The sequence below is a fragment of the Oryx dammah genome, unplaced genomic scaffold (assembly GCF_014754425.2).
Source record: "Oryx dammah isolate SB20612 unplaced genomic scaffold, SCBI_Odam_1.1 HiC_scaffold_23, whole genome shotgun sequence".
NCBI classification, from domain to species: Eukaryota; Metazoa; Chordata; class Mammalia; order Artiodactyla; family Bovidae; genus Oryx; species Oryx dammah.
This window is the reverse complement of record NW_024070207.1, coordinates 92,845,054-92,861,572: the sequence shown is the minus strand read 5'-3', so window position 1 is coordinate 92,861,572 and position 16,519 is coordinate 92,845,054. Positions and strand designations below refer to the sequence as shown.

The following is a 16,519-nucleotide window of genomic DNA, read 5'->3' as shown; positions in this document are numbered from 1 at the left end:
TTCCCTTGGGGCTCAGCTGGTAAAGAATCTGCCTGCAATATGGGAGACTTGAGTTCAATCCCTGGTTTGGGACAATCCCCTGGAGAAGGGAAAGGCTACCCACTCCAGTATTCTGGCCTGGAGAATTCCACGGACTGTACAGTCCATGGTGCCGCAAAGAGTTGGACACGACTGAGCGACTTTCACTTTCACTTTCATCCTTCTTTTACAAGATAATGAAACTGAGGAAAATAAACCAAATGCTGATTTGTCACAACTAAAATTCTTTCCTTAAAATACTACTTTTCCTAGTAAGTTCTGAACTGCACTTATCAAATCCAACTTGTACATGGCTTTGCAAGACTATGTCTATGAATGTATCTTCATGGGGAAAAGGGTCACTCTAATAAGATCTTCAAGTCCATATTCACATTTATGGGGCTAATTCTGAGGCCATCCCAGCAAGTCTAACCAAGAAGCCTGAACTTTAATCAGATCACAATTTAAAACATGCTCGACCTTTAGTGTAAGCGGGTCATAGATTACAGAAGTGTGGTGATCCCTTCCCAGCAGTACAAGAGAAACACTCAGCAATGGGAGAAATACTATTAATGGAGATAATCCAAAAAATAGAGCAGCAAGCCTACAATCTCCCCCTCCATAGTCCCAGGCTCTTTGTGCAACAGTGATCATGTATTCATTTGAACAGATACTTACACAAATTATTTTTACATCCATTTTAAGAGAGAAATGCTTTTAAAAAGAAAACCAAGGAAAGGAATATAATCTACAATATGGATGGTCAGTAGAGGGTTGTTTTCCATTCTTATTGGCATGCTTTTAAAAGTATTACACATGTTGATTATAATGTGAGATTAATTACACTGTTACTTTAACCTGTGATCTGCATATTCTGGTAATGATTTTTTTTAATTTACATGAAATATAATTAAAGAAAGTCCTTAGTGAAAATGCCCTCTTGTTTGTTTTACAAGTGTCTAATTATTTTACAAGTGACTAAATTAAAGAAAAAATATGAAAAAGATAATCTCAAATCCAGTGCCAGATACTACTGCTGGGACAAAGATCCAGTTAAGACAATATTAAGCCTAAGAAGACCAGTGAAGGTTCTACATAAAAGCTCACCATTCTGCTTCTGAACTAATGGCTCAGATGGAATTCAGCAAAAACTTCTAGCCTGAATGATGCAATATAAGTAATACTGTCCACAAATTATCATAGGAAGAGATGCCTTTTACTGTTCTCTGAAGCCAACCTAAGAAGTATTTTCATCAAAGTAAGTGGTCTAAATAGATTTCAACATGATCATTCTTCTACTTGACAGTGTAACATGACCTAGTAGATAAAATGCTCTTCTGTAAATGTAGGTAATTTAGATTTGGTGCCCAATCATATCAGAGAATATAACTTCAGAGTCTTTCCACCTCATTTTTTTTTTTGTGATTAAGATGTGGACACTGCTGCCATAATAAAATCTGGGGAGGTTACATAAAAGAACACTACAATATCTATAAATCCTATATATGGCTGTTTCCTAAATACATACTCTGGGATTCTCCTTGTCTCAGTTCTGAAATTTCACATAATGAACAATTAATTCATCTGTCAAATGTCCAAATGCAAAGACAGAAGTTGCTATAAAATTCCCTCTTTTAACATAATCTTTGGAGCTTTTCTCAACACTACAAAAATTATAATCTAGAACAGTCTTGCAAACAATTGATGTAAATCTATAAGCTCAAAGAATACTATCTTTCCTATGTACCAAAGATACAATGACAATTTTATTTTAAACCACAAAGTACCCTAAATAGTATATGTCTACTACCTCAAAATATATTGTGTAAAATGGATTTCAGATACAAAAGAGAATTTTGAAGTTTTATTTATACTACATACACCCGTGGCGGATTCATGTTGATGTATAGCAAAACCAATACAATATTGTAATTAGCCTCCAATTAAAATAAATAAATTTATATTAAAAACAAACAAACAATGACTCTAGCAAGGGCTCTTGGTGAAGTCATAAAATATACATAGATGGCACATCATAACTCTCCAATTAGGGATGGAGATTTAGTGAGTGTTGTTCCCCCTAGTTTTTTTAAAGCTATTATGTTTTTTCAAATATTCTATTTCTGACAATTTCTAGTATGTTCTCAACTCTGCTTCATCCATGCCATGGGCAATAAGAATGAAGGAAACAAATGTTTTCAGGCACTCCACATTTATACTGTCTCCAGTCAGACAATAAGAATGTTAATGAGTTTCTTCCCCTTTAGCTTAGGGTCAAAAAGAGAATCCAAAAGCAATAAACACACACACACACACAAACAAACAAACCACCTAAATGTATAGTATTTCTCCATTTAACAGTGAAACTATTTCAGTGGACCAATATCTTTATATTTTGTAGAAACAACCTACTACTATGGGGCTATTCAGACTACTATTCTCCAACCTTGAAGGTAAACAAGACTGGGAACTGGACAGTCAGCTCCAGCTTCATTTTTAATCTATAACAGGATCAGCAAACTAAAGCCCAGGGCCAAATCTAGCCCACCACCTATTTTTGTAAATAAAGTTTTACTGGAACACAGCCACACTAATTTGTTTTCCCACGGTTGTCTTCACATTACAATGTCAGAGTCTGAGTAGCTGTGACAGATGTGTGGCTCGTCAAGCTTAAAATATTTACTATCTGGTAGTTTACAGATAGTTTGCCAACCCTTGGTCTACAAATATCTAAAATTGTTGAAGATCAGTATAAACATGTCCATGAGATAAAAGCTTGACCAACAACCCGTAAAATTTACTTTATGTCACAGTGTCAAACAGACTCTGTAGGCAAACTCTGATAGTACTCACCTGATTAGAAAGCATTCTAACCCTCATAGACCACTGGTGGGAATGTAAAATGGTACACTTTGGAAAACAAAGAGTTACCATTTGACCCAGCAATTCCACTTCTAAGTATATACCTAAGAGAAATAAAAACAAAACTTGCACATGAATGTCCATAGCAGGATTAATTATAATAGCCAAAAGACGAATACCACCCAAATGAATTAATTTGTCATTAATTAATTTTGTCATTAATTGACAAAAAGATCAACAAATGTGGTCAAGCCACATGACAGAATACTATTGGGCCTTATAAAAGGAATGAAGTGCTGATAACATCTACAACAAGGATAAACCTTGAAAACCTTATGCTTAGGAAAAAGAAGCCAGTCACAAAAGGCTACAATATATTGTATGATTCCACTTGCATGAAATGTCCAGCATAAGCACATCCGTAGAGACAGAAAGCAGATTAATCATTACCTAGGGTAGAGAGGGATGAGGAGTAAGAGTTAAAGTATTCAGAGTTCCTTTAGGGGGTGATGAAAATATTCAGAAATGTATTATGGTCACCATGCACAACCCTGTGGCTATACTAAAAACCACTGAATTGTACACCTTAAATGGGTGAACTGGATGGTATGTGAATTACACCTCAATACAGCTGTTACCCAAAAAAAAAGACATTCTAGTAATCTGCTAAAACACCTAAAATCAGAATATTAGAGGCTTATACTTTGGAATAACTCTTAAAAGACAACCAGTCTCTGTTTATACTAAATGAGAAACAGTGTAACATTACTAAAGAGCAGGCACTCAGGTGGCCTATGTTGTTGTTTAGTCACTAAGTTGTGTCCGACTCTTTTGAGACCCCATGGACTGTAGCCCGCCATGTTCCTCCGTCCATGGACTTTTCCAGGCAAGAATACTGGAGTGGGTGGCCAATTCCTTCTCCAAGGGATCTTCTTGATTCAGGGATTGAACCCGAGTCTCCTGCATTGGCAGGCAGATTTTTTTACCACTGAGCCACCGGGAAAGCCCAGGTCACATATACTAAGGTGCAAATCCCCACGTTGCCACTTATTATTGCCACTTTGTCCAGGGTAAGTTACTAATCTCCTATTTCTCAGTTTCCTCATCTGTAAAACAGGGAGTGGGGGGTGACTGCCTCAAAAGGAAGGGTTATGGCCAAGGTTATATTAGAAAAATATAAAGAATTAAAGAGTTTAACACCATGTCCAGTGCATAATGAGCACTCAAACCATAGGATCTGGGAACAACAAATTCCTAAAGTTGTCCCTGTAGAATTTAGTTTTGTACTTATTGTTTGAATTTTTATGTTACCAGTGTCACTAAAATAGGAGCTGTGAACCTAAAACTGCTCTCAAAAATATAAGAAATATTAATTAAAAAATAAAACAAAGTGAACATTTTTAAGAACTTTAAAGTGAAAGTAGCTTAGTCGTGTCCAACTCTATGCAACCCCAGGGGATCTTCCCAACCCAGGGATTGAACCCAGGGCTCCCACATTGCAGGCAGATTCTTTACCAGCTGAGCCACAAGGGAAACCCAAGAATGCTGTAGTGGGTAGCCTATCCCTTCCCCAGCAGATCTTCCCAACCCAGGAATTAAACCAGGGTCTCCTGTATTACAGGCAGATTCTTTACCAACTGAGCTATCAGGGAAGCCCCTGATCTTAAGAACTTTAAGATTTCTTTAATTTTCCCTACCTGTATTCCTCTACTCCTTTATTCAATCAGCACAACACCCCTGCAAGGTCTATGCTATCACCCTCATTTAACATATAAAGAAACTGAGGCTCAGAGAGCTTAACTAACTTGCTCAGGGTCACACAGCTAGAAATGAATCCCTAAATGAAAAAATGAATGAATGTTAGCACCACTAAATTTTACACACATGGTAGAAAAGAATGTTCATTTCACCGTATTATTTATGTAATAGAGCCTGTGTTTAGCACTGAGAAAGTGCACATTTGGAAATTGTTGAAACTTATCTACATAGCTGCCAAAAGTAATTTGAGTATCTCAGAGACATTCTAGAAATAAAAAATACTTATGCTGCACTTCACAATCACTAATCCATGCAAATGGCTCATGAAGCAGCTATCATTCCTTCTATAAATAAGGAGAAAATGGTGATAATGTACCCAAAGGTTACCAGATCAGATCTTAGGGGGCTGCCTTACAGTCTTCAAAGCACTGTTGATCCATATGTTTGGGGAAAAATAGATAAGGGTAAGCAGGAAAGATATGATGTTTCTTATCGGTTCTATAAGATAGCAATATTACAATGGTAATCTGCACATGATAGCCAGGGCCAGAGACCTCTGTAACTGAATTAATAACATTGTTTTCATAAAACATTAAAATCTTCATAGGGTTAAATCCATCCTAGATTTGAATATACCAAAATACTCTGAACTCAGGGTTAGAATTAGAAGCCTGTGATACAGTCAATGTATAATATTTTGTGTTATTAAACTACACCGAGAGAGGACACAATCAGCATTCTTATCTGTAAATGATTCAAATATTCAAAACAATGGTAACAAAGTAAAAAAAAATGTATCAAAAGAAATTAAAAAACTAGAAAAAGAATGTGTAACAGAATACAAGAAGTTGAATTGCAACAGTATGCACTTAGATACAAAGAAACTGGCTTAAGTATCATAAAGTAATCCTTTCTTGATGTGAATGGATGTGGACAACTAAAAAAAGGCCAACGAATGAATTTAGTTGGGGGGATGGGAGTAAGAGGGGTGTAAAATGGGAGGAGAGTATTACAATTATCCAACTGGGACCAAAAACCTTGAGGCATGGAAGAATTCAGTTCCCTATAGGTGAAGAATTTAATACAAGAACAATGGTTTGAACTTAAATTTAAAGTGTCTAAAATTTACTTTGTCATTTCATTAAGAGGGGCCCATTTAATTCAAGTTAGGCACCAAGCTTGGGAATCAAAAAGACCTAACCTTAGGGAAAAAAATGGTTTTACCTAAAAGCCAGCCATCAGAATCTGAAAAACACAAGTAAAGTGAAAAAGAAAAAAAATGTACTTCTTTTTAACCCTAACTATGTTGTGGAGAAGGCAGTGGCAACCCACTCCAGTACTCTTGCCTGGAAAATCCCATGGACGGTGGAGCCTGGTAGGCTGCAGTCTTTGGGGTCACTAAGAGTCAGAACGACTGAGCGACTTCCCTTTCACTTTTCACTTTCATGCATTGGAGAAGGAAATGGCAACCCACTCCAGTGTTCTTGCCTGGAGAATCCCAGGGACGGGGGGAGCCTGGTGGGCTGCTGTCTATGGGGTCGCACAAAGTCAAACACGACTGAAGCAACTTAGCAGCAGCAGCAGCAACTATGTTGTTGAGATAGATTCACAGAAAGATAGTATAATGGTACCAACATCCACAGAAATGAAGTCAGAATCTTGCTTTTCAGTCACAAGAGGAATGGAATATTAAGCATCTATTAATATTTATTTTGATAAATGCTTTAAATAGCCTTTGTTATAGACAAGCCTATTCTTGGTCCTCAGTCAGTGCATTGGCATTTCACATTATTGATCTGCCCCACCTTGAGACTTCTGTGATCCAGCTATCCCAATTCTTCTAATTTCGTGAGTTATACTCCAAACCACAAAACCCCACTGCTAGTTCCATCAACCCCCAAGAACTCATTCATTCATAGTTTAATTTCCACAAAGTTGATTTCCAAATCTTCACTATCATTCTAGACCTCTCATTCAAACTCCACCCATGTATTTCCAGCTATGATCACTTAGAAATAGCCTGCACTCAATTCAAAGTACCAATCCATATCAAGGAATACTGGGTTGCAGTTTAAGGGAAGACAGAGTTAGATATATAGATGGATATGGAAAGGCCATCAGATATACTATTTACAATGTAAAGTGAATATTTCAGTAGAATGTACAAATATGAGCCCATTCTGTTTTTAAACAAAAATCTTCCAGAAGATGTACAAAAACTGGGGACTTTCTTGGAGGTCCTGTGGTTAAGACTGCTTGCTCCCAATGCAGGGAGTGCAGGTTCGATCCCTGGACAATGGACCTTTGGAAAATAGAGCTATAGATGGTGGGAGAAAGGAGAGACATTCACTATTTACTTTTGTGTCATCTATATTTTAAAATTTTATAATTTTATAAACACTAATAAGAAAGTTAACAGAATATTATTAAGTCTTAAAACTGGAAACATATATGAACTCTCACTTTAAGTCAAACTAGCTTCAGAAGTAAAATCTTCCCAGTGTAGAAAATCAACTAAAAAATAAAACCAAAATGTGAGAGCTGTGCACCCACCCCATCAGCTTGTGCCTGGGGTTAGGTACCTGCCCTGCACTTGATTACTAACTCAGTCACTTGATTACTTAGGTGCTCAGTGTTGACAGAGAGTGGAGACACTCACCACTAAGCAGCTGTGGTTTCAGTACACAGTTTTCAGAGTCAGAGAAAACAATTTCAACATTTTATCACAGGATATAGGAATAACTACCCTGTGGAAAGAACCCTGCCCCACTCTCAACAAATACCTATCTCTGAAACCTCATTACTTCTGGTTTGGCAACTTAGGAGTAATCAATCAACTATTCTGTCTGTTGGAGCAGGGGAATTGGAAGGGAAAAATTGGAGAGTAAAAAGGGTGGAGAAAGCTCCAAACAAATTATATTTTGGATGGATAGTCAAGATTCTACATTGCCATGGCTAAGGAATGCATAAACTTAGTCTGGTGGCAAACGCTGATATTTCATTAGAAAGACAAAAAGAAAAATGAAATAAGATGAGACAATGAACCTCTGGGCTTCCCACATGGCCCGATAGTAAAGGATCTGCCTGCCAATTCAGGAGATGCAGGAGATCCCTGGGTTCAAGAATACCCACTGGAGTAGGAAATGGCAACCCACTCCAGTATTCTTGCCTGGAGAATCCCACGGACAGAGGAGCCAGGTGGGCTACAGTCCATGGAGTCGCAGAGTCAGATACGATTAAGCGACTGAGCATGCATGCATGCATGGAACATCTACTGAAGAGGGAAGAAATTTAACCAAAAAGTCGAACAATTAAAATTTGCAGTAAATTCTGGAAATGAAGACATATGCCTTACTTTAAGGACACCCACTGCAGTATTTTCACAGCTGGAATCAACAGCAGACTGCAGCATGAAATAAACGGGCTTTAGAACTGGCAGGATTCCCATGTGATCTTGAGCAAGTTACTGACCCCTCTGAATCTCAGTGTTTTCTGTAAAATGGGTACAATGAAAGGAGCTAACATATGTAAAATGCCTAATATTTGAAGGCATAAATGTCCCTTCATGAAAAAGACATGTTAAGTTACAAAAGATTTTTAACTTGTGAACGTATGTCAAAGTTCCTTTAAACCATTTCTGCCAGATTTAAAATGTGAAAACATTTACAAAATGCAATAATTCAAGCATCATCTCCAAAAGTGAGGTACGCTAGCTTCTTTAATTTACTGAGTAGGGCTATCACTGAGGATGGTGAAAGAATTTTCAATTTAAAGGAGCTATCTAGAAACAAAATATAAGGGACATTAAGGAGCTAGTTTGGCAGGTGAAACCATTGCAGATACGAGGTAGAAATGGAGGGTTGGGGGGAATTGCACATGTCAAGGCCACAGAACATGTCACTGTCTTGGAAGGTAAGGGAAAAATCACAGGAAACATTATGAAGACCACGTGCAAACCACACTTAAAGTCCTAAAGCAGTCTGTAGAAAGCAGACATGAAGATACTCGGAGAAGGTTGTGCACATGTGCAACTGAGAAGCTCAGTTCACTCCAAAGGGGTCCTAGAATCAAACTCCATCATCAGGGATCACCACTGCTTACCCCCTCCTGATAACACCTGCTGTCTGGAGGAATCTGCATGTAACATGCTTTTCCTCTGCAGGACTTCAGTTGATACCCCACAGCTTGATCTTTCTGGGGCACCAGCACTCTAGCTGGTGATTGTGTTTCTTTTTCCCTTGTTAAATGATTGTCCCTCGGATCAAGTACTTCTTTCATGAAACATCTCATTTCTGGAAAATTCTTGGTTCCTTTAGGCTCTCACTTGACTTTATTTCCTAACATGAATAACTAGTTTACCTATCATGTCTTGCTAAAATTCTTGGTAAAGATGTTCCAAAATGATGTAACACTGTTCCTCCCCACGCCCCTACCCCATGGTACTAGAAACCCAAATCACTGGGCCAATCGATATATGTGAAAGCCATAGTAATTAGGACAAATTAGTAAAGCTGAATTTTTCTCTATGCTAAATTATATATTCTGCATATTATTAATCTGGTGTTTACATAAACACTGCATTTAACTCAATTCTCTGACAAACAGCACTATTGGAACTGCAAGTAGGAAATTTAAAGTATATAAGCAACTTAACCATATCCTTTTAATAGAGTGTATGTGCAAACACAATCCATACTAAACTGATAGATGCCTTGTTATTAAATTAAGTCGTCATAGTAGACAGCCATCATCAACTGTTAATTGAAGCAATCCTTGTTCTATGTTGTTCCAAGCATCAGACAATCACCATGTTAGCATTAGATGAGTGTCATAAATCAATGTAAATCTTAAAAGACCCCAAAAAATCAACAGCAAACATAGGATGAAACAAAATTGTTAATACCATAAGGCTCAAAAACACAGTGTAGAGAAAATAAAATCCATGTCTTGGTCTTTTCGCTTTGATACTTCCCCCCAAATATTTATTCCACTTTTTAAAAACTGTGAGCCTTTGAAAAGCCAGTCCCAAAATATTACATACAGAACCTAAGTTTTAAACCAGTGACTCTCAATCATACCTGTACATTAGAATCACTTAGATACCTTAAAAAAAAATACCAATGACCAGAACCCTCTCCCAGAGATTCTGATTTCATTGCTCTGACACAAGGCCCTCCCATTGATCTTTTTTAAAAGCTCCCCTGGTGATTCTAATATGCAGCCAGGTGGTCAACTACTACTTTAATACAGCCTTTTGGGACAATAATTGCTCTAAGGTTGATAAACATGTTTTTTGCCTTTCAATGAGATTTTATTATAAAACTACTCAATTCACTCCATAGCTAATGAACAACTGTTACATTGCAGGTTTTGTGTTAATAATAAAGAAAGATATGTAAGATATATTTCCTGCCCTCAAGAAGCTCCCTGTTAGCTAGGGAGAGTGACCCATAAATAAGAAACTGTAACTAAATATGATAAGTGCTCTTAAGATGTAAGCAAATACAGCATGCCTCACAAACTTGTATGTCATCCTTGAGCAAGGGTCAGACTGCATCATTCCAATTTTAGTTTATGTCCTACCAAAGCAGGAAAGTCCGAAGTTACAGGTTACTAAATACCCAGGCAAAAATATTCAGCCTACACAAGGCGAAAACAGTGTACAATTTGCTACTCTCTTTCACAGAAAACTGCTGTACCATGAAGGTAGGCATTTCCACATTTTAATTTGGATGAATCATTTTAAAATTTCCTTCATGTAATATTACTGATTGTGCACTTGCCTATAAAACCATCAATTTGCAAAAGATACAGTAAATGCTCACGACCATAAAAATTAGCCGATTACCTGTATTTGCATAATACCTTTCCCTTCCAGTAATTTGCTACATTTGCTAAGACAAGAAGTTTTGGGACAATGACAGCATTGGCCATTTGTTTCAGTCACTTGAAAGATGTTACATGGGAAAATGTCATGGAAACAATAGGCATTCAAGGACCACTTGCAAGACTTTCAAAAATAAAAAACACAGGGGGAAAGAGTTTAAATTTAAAAAAAAAAGGAAAGGCATCTCCCAATATTCATAATGAATCAGACAACTGATTCCCCGTAAAACAATGGGTGGGTGAGTGAGCAGTTAAGTAGTGAGGCAGGGGAGTTGAGTGGGTAGTCAACAGATGGGTAAAAAGGTGAAATCCATTTTAAAGCACTTCAGTGAAAATTTAAACCTGTTAAACCCTAGGAGTCAAACACAACTTGTGATGCTAATTTAGTTATAAAAGAAGAATCACAATTCCAGAAAACTTGGATAGCAATCAAGAAGGTTTTCTGTGCAAAGTGAATGTCTTCAAGGGCTTTCTGTTTTAAATCCAGTGTTGAACAAATTCTGAGTTTAAATGCCTGCTGTCAGAGACCCTGCAAGAAAATCTCAAGTGAATTTCAATTTTCAGATCAATATATGCTGAAACAATTTACTGGAGAAAACCCTCCAACCTTTACACAGGGTGAGGAACACTATCATTATGTTCTCTGCCACAAAGCCTACCTTGAATGCATTATTTCATGGAACGACATATTATAATCGGCACTGACCAAGTCAGGCTTTGTAGGATATGAACAAGGTTTCACATTCACAGTAGTTAAGGTAGCCACAGAGGACCTATCACCTCAAAATTAGCTTGTTCCCCACTACTTGTGCAGCTCTGAAGTAACAGAGGAGATGAATCTCGTTCTCCCAGAGGCATTTCCTGAAAATATTCTATCAATTATAAGTCAGCAGAATACTGATTGTGCTAATGTGATGCTGACCACTTTTCTTTTCAATATCCAAAGAGATCACATCATCACTCTTTCAGATTTCAAGGAATCAGAACTAGCTACTAACATTGATTCAATGCCTATATTCCATCATCACAATAGAACTAACATTTTAATCTCACATTTTCCGATTATGACTTTGCTGGCTCATTTGAATCAAATATAACTGAGACACAACAAACATCATTCCCCTTGGTACCCACACCCCCCCCACACACAATCATTTGGGGGCTTTTGGGAAACACCTTATTTACCTTCATTGGATGCCAAGAATGAAGAAACCAAGATTTTTTTTTTTTTGACATATTTGTCTCTCTAGAACTGTGCTATTCACATATGGCTACAAGCACTTGAAATGTGGCTAATCCAAATGAGGAGCTGAATTTAATTAATTTACATTAAATTTAGAAAGAGATAATTCAGTTATTAGAAAACTTCTAGGTATGTTTGCAACAACTTGGGTATGTGAACCTACTTTTGCAAATGCAAATTTTATGAAACCTAAATACAGAACAAGTATGTCTATGAAAATTCAGCTTAGTGTCAGAACGGAGATGTATGGTTAGTGTAAAATACACACTGGATTTGGAAGATTATGAAAGAAAAGACGTAAAATACCTCACTAATGATTTCTATACTGATTACATGTTGACATGATATAGTCTGGATCTATTGGGTAAGAGAAAATATTTTGTGAAAATTAATTGCACCTACTTGCTTTTAATCTTTTTAATGTGGCTATTAGAAAATTTGCATATGCAAATTTTACATATATAAAATTACATATGGGGCTCATATTATATACTGTATGCACTGCTCTGCTCTAGAGTACTTCCACAACCACCTTAACAGAGCACATTTGGATACTGTTCTTCCAGTAGACAAGCCAGTCATGTAACAATAGGGGCAAAGAGTAACATGTCCTTGTATCAATTGGATCTGAGGAAAGTATGTAGCAAGCTTTAACCACAATCTCACCATGTGAGGCAACACTGTAATACCTCAACATGGAAGGAAATTAGTGAGTTATCCACACTTAAACAAATCGAAATCCAGTACTGCAGACAACTTAAAAAAGAGATTGAGCCAACTGCTCTAAGGTCTTGGTTTCATTTCCCAACTGCGGACCTTAAAATAGACAATAAAGCACCACTTCCAAAAAGAGGTAAAATATTTCAACGGTAGCTATCTACCAATCCTTAAAAACTAGGCAAAAAATTTCTCTGCAATTTTATCTCCTCAACTTCTAAAGCCACAGAATACACGCTGAACTAGGAAATCAACTTCAGATCGCCAGCATTTCCCTCACAAGCAAATTAGCAGGATTGTGCACTTGGAATACCGTTTGACAAGAATGAAAAGGAAACTATTCAAAACAGATTTAAGGAATGGACAATTAGATGAAGAACTGAAGATTTAATTCTCAATCAGCCCTGTGATTAATCTGATTCCCTGCTTTTCCCTAGTGTAATTATACAACACAGATGAAAGGATGAGCATTTGGACTGTCAGTTCTATATTCTGGACCAGCCCGGTGACTCAAAGCAGACGGCGCAACCACGCTAACCACCATCCCAACAGTCGAGGGAAGCCTCGAACACTGATTTAACAGTCATTGCATAACGAGGCATTAAAAATTTGGAACCCCTCAACTCTTTCCACATTGGTCTACACCAGGTGAAGAATTTGCTGAAACCGAACGCACCCCGTCTTAAATGACCCCCCTCCAATCCGGGCATGGGGTGAACACAAAGGCATGTATCTAATACCATGCACAATAGACACACACCCCACAATTTAAGACCCTGGACGTTCTTTCTCTGTCTCTCCACGGAAGCGATGAAATGCAAGCTGCTCTTTTCTTTAATGGTCTGTGGTACACGCAAGGTAACAATAAGCCCAACTGTTCCCAGGAAGCAACTATAAAATAGGTTCTGCCACGTCCCTGTGCAACCGTCAGATAAAATGCAGACAGCAGATTTCAGCCGGCCCCACGCCTCATAAGGGGGCCGACCTCGGCTCATCGGCCTCCACGGATCGCTGAGAAGCCCCCAGACTCCCGCCCGGCTGGAGGTCCAGGTACACGTCTATAAATACTCCCGGGTGAGGAGGACAGGGAAGGCGGAGGGGAGAAAGGGCAGGGGGCAGACCCGGGCGGGCGCTGGTGCGGAAGGACCCGGGCATCACTAAACGCATTTTCCCACACTCCCGCTCCCCCGCGTGGAGACTCACTTGCCGATCACCTCGCACAGCTCGTACACATCCTCAAACAACACGTCGTCGTCGGCCATGGTCCGGAGGGGACAGTGGCCGCAGCGTGGAGGGCTCCGAAAACGGGGGTGGGGGCGCCAAAGAGCTCAGTGCCCGGCCCCTGGCTCGCCTCCTCCCCTCAGGACCCGCGAGCCCTCGGTGCCGAGGACACTCGAGCGGGGCGGCGAGGCCCGGAGACTGCGGCGCCTTCCTCAGCTGGCGACCGCCCCGGCGCGGGCGGCGGGGCCGGGGCGCAGGAGCGAGGGCGGCCCGGGCCCGGCGCCGCCCGCCCGCCCGCTGCTCCTCGCGCTGCTCGGGCCGCGCTGCCCGGCGTGCGGATCCTCGGGGATCGCGCGGTGTCTCGCTCTCCTCTCGTCAGCCCGCGCGGGCCGCGAGGCCGCGAGCGTTCCCTCTGTCGAGGCTGGCTCCGGCTCGGCGCGGGGCAGCTCGGACTACAGGGGGGGCCGCGGCAGGACCGTGGAGGGAGGATCGCCGCGGAGGGAGGAGGCGGCGGCAGATCGGCGTTGGGGACCAGGAGGCGGCGGCAGAGACGCTCCCTCCTTCTTCTCCTCCTCCCGCCGCCGCTGCCGCCCGCCCGCCTGGGAGTGGGAGGGGGTCTTCGTGGGACTGGCTCTCCGTCCGGGCGGGAGCCACGGCCGCCGCCTTCAGCTCCTCCTCCGCCTCGGCCGCCGACCAGCTCACGAGCCCCGCGCACCGGCCTACAGCACACACGCGCTCCTCCCGCTCCGTCCGCGCGGCTTCCCGAACCACTGGCCCCGCCCACTCCAGCCCGTCGGGAGGCGGTGGCCCAGGGAAAGCGACCAGGCAGAGCGACGCATGCGCGCGCCGCGGGCCACGTCACGGCAAACCGGCGGGCGCCGGGAATCTACGAGGGGCGGGGGACTAGGGCGCCGGGGCGGCATCTGCTTAGGCGGGGGTGGGGCAGGGTCGTCACCCCCGCGACCGAGCCGCGGAAGGGGTCGGAGACAAAAGATCTGCACGTTCTTGGCTCTCTGAGGCGTGAGGCTCGGAAGCCGGCCGCTCCCTCCTTTTGTAACCACGCGAAGCCTTTCCCGGTTTTTGCTGGGGAAGGAAGCTCGGAAAGGGTCCTAATGAATGGGAAAGCAAGAACAGAGGTGGCGAGGTTCTCACTCCAGATCGTGCTAGGCGGGGGATGCTTTTAGTGCCTCTGTCATTCCTTAATAAAAACGAGGGCTGTGGAAGAAGTGTTGTCCATCTACAAGAAAAGGACCAAACAAAAACTGTCCAGGAACGTGCAACAGCAATGGTAATTTATAGAGACAGCTTATCCTGCATTCTACCCCAAACTCAAATATCTATCCAGTGCCTGTTCTGAATAGAGACAGTCCCGAGAGAGGTCAGTAAGGCAGGGACTTTAAATTCCTTTGTATATTGCACCCCCCTCCCCAAGTCCCCAGAACCTACTCTGCTCCTTTTACTTTCTACAAATGTTAGGTATGTCAGTATAAAAATGCAACTAGAGGGAGTGGATGTACAGGGTCAGCCAGGGAGTGAGGTTATGGGTGTTGCCGCTGTGTTAGGTTGTATTCAATATGAAGATTTCTGTTCAACTGAGCATGTGCGGAATGAGCCAACGCCATCAGACAGGTATATGCCTCAGCTGAGGACCAATAAAAAAAGTCTTTGTTCCTCTGCACAGCAGAAGTGCCCAATTAGTTCATAAGTCAGCTTTGAGAAATCATCTGGTAAAATTCTCAGTGCAGTAGTTGGAAAAAAAAAAAAAAGAAAAGAAAGAAAGAAAAAGATAGTATTTACTAAAATGTGTGAGGGGGTGGAGACCCACTGCCTATTTTCTCTTCAGAAACATTTTCTACAAAACCTTAACCACTCCCTTAAGAGCCTGAGAGATTTGCCAGTGTTACAGATTTGAGTACTAAACTTTTTTTAAAAATGCAAACCAGAGGGGAAAATGTAATTATAAGAGATTGTTCCTCCTTTTCCAAAGAGCGTGAGCACTCTCTAGAGAAGGGAACATTAGAACTTGGGAAACATTGCCTCCATTGAGGGTTCCACACTTCCAAGTCACTCACCCCAAACTGGCATGTCCACCTGGTACCTAATGATTAAGATGTTACTCCATTCTGCCCTGAAGTTTACAGCAACCCTCATCTTGTCAGTTTCACTTCCTTTCCTCAGTCTAAGTCTGAGCTATGCCAAAGCTTGTCGACTTCATTCGAGGGTTTGTTATCTTCCACAGGGACCTATGCTCAGAGGTAGACAAGGACAATAATAAAAGAAACAAAGTTGAATAAAAAAGATGACCACAGAGATAGGTTTGCAGTCTGCTCTTGGAATCACAATGGGTTTAGATTTGGAAAGTGCCCTAGAGGTCAGCCAGTTCCACTCTGTCATCTTTAGACATGAGGGGGTGCCACCATGATTGGTCTAACTTGGCATTCCCTGGTCACTGGCCTTGAATGGTTCAAGGTCTTCCAACCAGCACAAAGCTCAGGACCTTCCCCTCACTATGGATGTGAAGCACTCTGTTTCTCTCCACCCCATTTCCCAACCATCACACTGGCTTGAATAAAGAAGTGGACACCCTCAGTTGTTGCCAGCAGACATCTTGTACCCAGAAGGCTAGTCAGACCTAAGTTGAAGGTGGAACTGAGGGGCAGCAGCATAGAGATGTCGTCAATGACATTATTAATCTCTTGTTTAGCCAACTCTCTGCCTTTTCCCATCATATAAGTCAATGAATTTCCTTACTTTCTTAATCCATTTTGAGTTGGGTTTCCTGTTACTTTCAGAGGAAGCATGCTACAAATGGTA

General features: G+C 41.0%; 1 protein-coding gene across 8 annotated transcripts in view; it reads right to left on the bottom strand.

Moving 5' to 3' along the window:
* CASK (calcium/calmodulin dependent serine protein kinase) overlaps positions 1 to 13,972 on the bottom strand; it is a 392,189-nt gene extending 378,217 nt beyond the window's left edge. For 6 of the 8 annotated variants that reach the window (XR_005725457.1, XM_040266154.1, XM_040266155.1 and 3 more), the window contains exon 1: positions 13,688 to 13,972. Coding sequence is in view for 7 of the 8 variants with exons in the window: in XM_040266154.1 (XP_040122088.1) it covers positions 13,688 to 13,746 (59 nt within the window). In the remaining variant the exon portion in view is untranslated. The remainder of the gene's footprint in view (positions 1 to 13,687) is intronic. The other 2 variants (XM_040266159.1, XM_040266161.1) reach the window with 1 other exon arrangement.
* Positions 13,973 to 16,519: the final 2,547 nt, after the last annotated feature.